At 29.7% G+C, this 8,092-nt stretch overlaps 1 protein-coding gene across 1 annotated transcript; it reads right to left on the bottom strand.

Moving 5' to 3' along the window:
- Positions 1 to 1,001: 1,001 nt before the first annotated feature.
- LOC109816183 (uncharacterized) lies at positions 1,002 to 1,689 on the bottom strand. The gene has a single exon (XM_020381080.3). The coding sequence runs from the start codon at positions 1,575 to 1,577 to the stop codon at positions 1,110 to 1,112; it is 468 nt and encodes a 155-aa protein (XP_020236669.1). The 5' UTR covers positions 1,578 to 1,689; the 3' UTR covers positions 1,002 to 1,109.
- Positions 1,690 to 8,092: the final 6,403 nt, after the last annotated feature.

The raw sequence follows: 8,092 nt of genomic DNA, 5'->3' as shown, positions 1-8,092 counted from the left end.
GCGAATTAAAATTAGTAGGAAAATCCGCAGGAAAAGTTACTTGCGAATTTTTTTTACCATTTACTAAATTTTACTTGTGAATTTATTTTTGCAAGAAAATCTGCAATAAACAAAATAAAATTTTTACAATATTTTTTGTAAATTTTTACCATGAAAAAAAATTTCACATATAATTAAATCCTCTCTTCCTTATTTTTAATTAAGATTGAGGCTTTATTAAATAAAAATATCACATAAAAAGATTCAAATCATTCTTTTAACATATCATCAATCATATCAATTATTTCTTCTTCTTTTTTTTCTTTTCTTTTCTTCTGTCTATTTGAAGATGCATAGAACTTTTAGGTGTTCTAATATCTTTTTTCATTCTTCAATTCCTCTTAAAGGACAAACAAAAAAAACAACTACCTCCAAATGACAACCCATCGGGATAGAATTAACAATATACTGAATTTTAAGCCTGGAAATGAAAAACTAATTCATTAATTAATAATAATAAAAAGTTTTATACAAAATTAAAAATAAAAAGTGAGAAATGCTGATAAAATAACTCTTCAACACACTATTTTCAGTCCGTTAATTTTTTCAATACATTTTTATTATTGATTCAAATTTAATCGAAGTTACAAAATTTTGCGATCTTCACATTTAATGAATCTCTTTCTTGAAAATGTGTGAAAAAGTAAGATTTGAGTATTTATGAAGAAAATTTGTGCAGAAATCTCAATTGGTGGGAGCTGCATTCCACAAAGTAACATAAATTGTAAATGCACACATGTGGTGGTTAAGGTGAAAACATGAAAAGAAGAAAAAATGTGAAAAAGAAGAACTCGATAAATATGATGAGTACTTTTGTTCGAAATAAATAAAGTTAGTACAAGAATTGAGTTACGTATTTTGACGTAAGATATGGTAAAGTTGTTTAGTGATCGAAAAGCAGCGTACGTACTACGTAGAGATGCATAAGTTCCATTGTTGTTGTTAATGAAAGAGGCCTGAAATGTTGAAAAATTAATAGTATTATAGTTTTTTTTTTCCCCCTTTGGGGGAGTATATATACAAGAAGAATAGAAAAGCAAAAGCTCATATTTGAATTTAATGTTCCAAAACTACCCCTGCTCGGGTATGGAACTCAACGTGGCGGTGAACTTGCCCCTCCCCCTGACGGCAGTTTTGCTGGTGACGGCGTGGGGCGCCACACGGCGGCCGGGCTTGGCATTCCCGTGGGCGGAGAGGAGAAGAATCTGTTTGCGGCGGGGGGCGCATTGGGCGAGGGCGGAGGTGGCGGTGACGGCGAGCGCGGCCATCTCGTGCGGCGGGAGGTGGCGCTTGAGGCGGGTGAGGGGGAGGGCGAAGTAGAGCTGGCCGAGGCGGAGCTCGTGGTCCTCGTGAACGGCGGAAACGACGTCGTCGTAGCCCATCTCGTCGGAGTCGCATATGAAGCACGCTGGGTAGAGCTGCAGGAGATAGGAGACCTTGACGGGGTAGGAAAACTCCTCGAGCCTTCCGTCGTGAACGACGACTTTGGCGGTGGCGTACGTCGTCGTTTGGGAGGATGTCTGAATGCAATTGCCCATGTAATTTGTTTTGTTACCTTGGAGACACGGTGTTGAGAGATGAGCGATATATATATAACGTTGGACGAGGTGTCTTCGGTTGTGATTGCCACGTCGGATATTTATTTTGTTTTTAAAATTAAATAATAAATATTATGGGTGCTTCCGTTTTACTTTTACAGGCTGGTGACAGGTTGGGGTGCATTGGTATTTACTATTTAGTATTTACGGAGAGTGGGACTAGGCTACTTCTACCTTCTCTTATCTTTTTCTCGCTCTATTCATTCATCTTTCACACCTCTTCTTTAATTTATTTGAATCAGTTGCTTGACTATTTTTTTTAATGTCAAATTTGGGTTTTCAACCATTGGGTTTTGGTTTATAACTTTCTTAATACATTAAAATTGTAAATATTTTTATTCAAAATATTATAATAAAAAAATTTCTTTGTTAAATTTGTTACTATAAATATTTTTACATAATTTATTTATTTATTTTATACCTAATTAAAAATTATGTTTATTCATTGAATCATCACAATTTTACTTTATTTTTTCCGACCCATTTAATTATATTTTAAATTTTTTAAGTAAAACAAATTTTAAAATAATAATAATATTTTATTTAGTTAATATGAGTACTTTCCTTATTGTATTAGTTTTTCTTTTACCTTTTTTCACAACTAATAAGCAACTTTGTTCGATTCAAGCATATGGTTAGGACGAGGGTAAAAATGCTAGTAATATAATTTTTATTACTACTACTATAAGATAAAACCATGTGGATATTAAAATGAAAGAGGGCTTAATTATTTTAGTAAAATTTATATAAATTTTATGAAATAATAAATAATGTATAAAAAACGAATTAAATAATGTTTTGGACAATTTAATTATTACAAATGTTATTCTTATTAATTTTTAAGACTAGCATTGATGGGATATAATTTGGTTGAATTCCAAATAATAATAAAATATATTAAAATAAATACATAAGAAAATTCAAAATATAGTGTATTTATTATACCAATAAAAAGAACTATTCAAAAAGTATAATATTTTTTCAACCATGTTATTAGTATGAAGTATCTACAAATTTTATCAATGACTAATGTTTGTTGAAGAATCTAGTTGATCATCTTCGGTAGGACTTTTCCTCCTAACAATATCCTTTTTGTATACAAAATTCGAATTCAAGATCTTACTTAAGAAGATCGAATCCAATATCACTCTGATTAATGATTTGTTAATAAAAATATAGTGTTTAAAAACATTAATTGTTCTTGCAAACTTGAGAACTAACCTGTCCCAATCATTCGGTCCAAGATTAGGTTGGACGATAATCAAGGTAAGATTTCAATAAAATATATATTTACATTATATATAATTTAAATATAAAACTTAAAAAATAAAAACATTTTATAACAGATATTTTTATTCAAATTATATCTATATAAATATTGTATATTACCCTAAAGCATTATTTAAGTAAAGTAAATTCTAAAAGACATCAAATTAAAATTTAATTTGGTGCATGTATATGATGTTTATTTTATCTGGTCCCACAAAAAAAAATAGAGTTTGTTTAAATATAAGTTTAGAAGAAATTTTTAATACTTCTTTACTAAATATATATATATATATTTTAATAAAGAAACTCTCAAAAAGCACATCTAATTTTTATCCAAAGAAACTTTTAATCTCCATTGCTTTTTTTAACAAAAAAAAGAAATAGGGAGAGAGAGTAACACCTAGACTCAAAGAAGAGAAAACCTCTCTCAAACAAGTATTCACCAAAAAAAAAAAGTTGCATTTACTTTATTAAAGAGACGAGTAAAAGTTTAGAATCTATACGTGAGATGCAAGACTTCATCCTATTCATCTCAACCAAAACAAAGACAAAGTGAAGTGCAATTTGTAGCTAACGTCCAAAAGTTAAAGAAAGACATAGTGAAGTGTACACATGGTTGGGTGGTCCAGAATTCATTTTCTAAGGGTTGGACTTTTGCGTCATGTTTCTCCTCTTCCTCTCGACCCCTACCCTCAACAACTTCACTCATCACGAATAATTTCAAGTCACCAACCTCTACAACGTTTTGACTCATTTTGGATTTGTGTTCCTTCATTTTAATCTCATGTGTCCCTCTTCCAGCATGTTCACATGCATAACTCTTCTCTTATTTTTGCATTCTTGTTCCCCCGTGAAGAAGTACAATCATGGTATATGGAAGTGGATATTCAAAACGACTTAAGTATGGAGACCGATTAATTTCACTAGTGGAAAATTAGTATATTACGTCACCTCTTTAACGTCAGAAATACGAAAATCTAACGTAAAAAAGACGCGATGGCATTTTCGTAATTTTTGCAAACTTTTTTACGTCGGACCTGGTATGGTCTGACGTAAAAAGTCAAATCTACGTCGGATGTATGTTTTGTCCGACGTAGATTTGACATTTTACGTCGAACCCTACCAGCTCCGACGTAAAAAAAAGGACGCGAAATTGAATAAGTGAGTGCGAGGTACACCGCGCGCATTCACTCTTCATCACTTTTCGTTTTTTTCTCTGTAAACCCTCTCCCTCTCCTTTGTTACTGACTCGTTTTTTTGTCTTTTGTAGAGGAGTGAACTCTTTGTTACTCATTCGCACATTGTTGCAGCTCATCATGTATGAATCAAGATTTCGTTAACATTTTTTTGCTTTGCGTTGCTATTGTAGCTATCTGTTCTATTCGATTTTTTGGTTGTTCTATTTGTATAGGTCGTTGGCCTTTTCTTTTGGGTTGTTCTACGAAGCAGAACGGCCTGTTCTGCTTGTAGAATGGCCCGTTCTCCAAGCAGAACGGCCGATTGTCCAAACAGAACGGCCCGTTCTCCAAGCAGAACGGGCTGTTCTGCTTGCATTCTTATGTTTTTTTTACTACTTTTTTACGTCGAATTTTTCTAATGTCCGACGTAAATTTATATCGGTTTTACAAGGCCGACGTAAATTTACGTCTCCCGCATTTACGTCGATATTTTTTCTGACGTAAAAAGCTCAAAATATTCGACGTGAAATACCTCTTTTGTACTAGTGTTTGAAACTTTTTCATATTGGAATAATATTAAAAAACAGTATATTAACTGCATAAAATAATACAATGTTTAATATAACACAATTAGTTAAATGCAAGCTATATATCATTCTTGAAGATGTGACATCTTCTATCTCACATGTCATAACATATAATATATCAAAAAAACTGAATAATCTCAAATATAATAGATAAATTCAAAATCATACATGTAGAGAGAATAACATTTAACATAAACTAGACTTAGTAAAAATATTAAATTACAAAGGAGTTAAAATTAAACTATTCAAATTAAATCCTAACTAGTCCTAACTAATTCTTCGATGTCATGTGTCATATTAAAGTATAACCCTTCTATGAGGACTAAGTCTCGTCACTAACATCATCAACATCATGCTAAAGATCACATGCAAAACATACAAGAAGAGAAACACAAAATAAAGAAAGTGAGAAACATCTCACTCTGACTCATTGTGTAAGATGTAGTCAAGTAGTCAAACACAAACAAGACATATATCAACACAACATAAAGGTATTGATCATATAACATATTTCATTCATTCACAATATAACAACTAAATACCACATAACATTAAGATGCATTATGCAATGGACACGGATTACATGTTATCATGCATGTGGCGTCAGTAAAAACATCATATATCACACTTATGCATTGTTGTTAGTAATACACGTAAAATAGTCTAGGAATACATGTTGGATCACACCCTCTACACACTCTTATTAGAAGGATATACTACTAGAGTTTGGTTGGGATAGCTAATTCGCTTGAGATACACTCATGCTCATGAGGGCAGGACTAGTTAGGACTTCCAAACCGAGCTATTTTCAAGGTTGATTCCCAAAATTTTACATAAGGGACCTTCCCTGACAGTGTATTTTATATTGTGCCCTTTAAATATTTCATGCATATGATGCATGTCAAATAGACTCTATGCATTACATTCACATGGTCTTATAACATGACACATAACACATCTTATCATATCATATCATGGCTAAAACCTCGCTTAGACTTCTCATCATATGACCTTTACAAGATCCATACATATCAAATGCATCAATATCAAAGCATATCAATCAATTCATACATAGCTCACAATATGTCATATCAATGCATACTCACACGCTACAACTAGTTATTAAGTAATACAATGATTACACAACATCCTCCAATACACCTCAAGTAAGAATCATTATGAGATTGTTTAATCATATGTTAACATCTCAACCATAGTCATTGAAATCAATGTTATTAAGAACTTAAATCAATACCTTAACTAGTCTAGCAACTTTATAACTATCACATATGAAGTCCTTAGACATTGTTATCATTAAAACATCTCAAGTCATTAACAATCAATTTACATCATAACCTATTAATAATTGTTTTCTACCATAATGAAACCTTCCTAAACATTGATATAAGTACCTCAAATCATTCATAAGATCAAACACTTAAATGGTAAAGTTATTCATCATCTTCATTCACAAACTAAATTTCCACAATTTAACTTTATAAGGTATTGTGTGATCCAAACGTCCTATCTGGATCTATATATATGATATAAAGTTGATCTTAATTTTATTAGAAAGATAAGACAATTATATTCAATTTCTATGTTGACGCTAAGAGTTAATTATGTCATCTATTATTTTAAAAAAATACAAAACTGCAATGTTTTAGTCTAAACTTGACATATTGACCTCGGCTTTATAATTTAATCATAATCTGAGTTCTAGACCCTCTTTTTAAGTGATTCCAATGAAATTTGAATTTTAACATTCAAGGCTATAACTTTTATATAGATTACAAAACCTAATTATGTCATTTAAGTCTATTCGAAAGGATTACAACATACGTATATAACATTTCGTGATAGAATATGATGTTCATCTTTTAACTTACATAACTCGGTCATTTCTTAACATTTTTATATGATTCTTAAGTTTAAACTGCAATCCCAAATGTGTAATTTCTAACTGAACAATCAGAACTCAATTTTATTAATCACACATAGGGAAACCACATAAATAGCAAGGTATGTTCTTAGTAGAATTTTCATAACTTGGTTCAACATCCAAACTTTTTTCTCTTATTCCAATCAGTAAAAACATAAATTAAAGTCTAATATTACTCTATCATATAATCAATTACTCAAATTCAATCTGAATTTCATATAATTGCAATCTCATAACACCCCTTCATACAATTACCCAAATGCATTCCCAAAGGGTTCCCACAAAAAACCATGGACAATTCAAATCATATCAAGAAGGTTCATCAAACCAAATTAATTATAAAAAATTACAATTAATGTCAATAGGAGTTAAAGAGTCATGGAACAGATAATATATAAATCATCAACAAAAAATAATAGGGTTTCCTTTCATACAACGAATACAAAGTTGGGAGCCAACCTTATTATCCAACAATTATTTCATGCCCTAGAGTAAGATTAGTCACTTCCCTTTAGATGAACACTTGATGAAGTACGTAGATTTTCCTTTCCATTCTTTAGATCGATAAAAAATAAAAAGCATAAAAATAAAAAAATTATTGAAACCTTTTTTTAGAAACTTAACACATACATAATTCTTTAGTAAAAATACTTTAACTATAATTATCTTTTTCTTTCTCTCAAATATTAAAACTTATAAATAAATAATATATTAAATAAATATATTTCTTCTAACCTAAATAATTATAACAAAATAAAATAATTAACAATTAACAAATATATAATATATAAAATAAATCTATTTCTTCCAACATAATTATAATTAAAATAAAATATATAAACAATTATAATAAGAATACATATTTTTCTCTAAATACTTATTATAACAAAATATCATGAAAATATATATCTCTAATAAATATTATACAAAATAATTTTCATAAATATTTATTATTTAATTAAAATACTCATAATTATTAAAATTCTCTAAAATATTTTATAAATTCCTTTTAATTAATTAAAAATATTATAAGAAAGTAACTCATTAAATATATATATATATATATATATATATATATATATATATATATAAAATAATTAAATAATTATATTAGTAGAAAAACAAGAGAGGTGTTGGATCAATGTTTATTTATATGTTGGTCATTTGATCCATTTATATTTATATGGTTTATCCTCGGAAAGTTGGTGCATTTTGAAGAAAAGATCATGAATCGTATACACTCAGATCTGGGTCTTAGTTATATTTAAGTAGGCCATTAATGTTTTTGCAGTAGTATGTATCAATCTAAATCAGTGTGCATGCATGAATTGAAGTCTTACTGTTTATGTTGAGAAGTTTATGTTGCAAAAAAGTATATAAGATATCTCTTATACTTTTAGTTAAATATTATGTTTTTTGGTATTTCGCTGATAAAAAAATTACATGGGTATCATCACATCGTAACTGAATAACAACATT

This window comes from Cajanus cajan, chromosome 2, assembly GCF_000230855.2.
Source record: "Cajanus cajan strain Asha chromosome 2, NIPB_CcT2T_4, whole genome shotgun sequence".
In the NCBI taxonomy this organism is placed as follows: Eukaryota; Viridiplantae; Streptophyta; class Magnoliopsida; order Fabales; family Fabaceae; genus Cajanus; species Cajanus cajan.
The sequence above is the reverse complement of the archived record's forward strand: the minus strand, read 5'-3'. Positions and strand labels throughout refer to the sequence as shown.

Excerpts from the sequence above, each read along its gene's own strand:
- LOC109816183 (XM_020381080.3), bottom strand. The coding sequence starts at position 1,577 with ATGGGCAATTGCATTCAGACATCCTCCCAAACGACGACGTACGCCACC.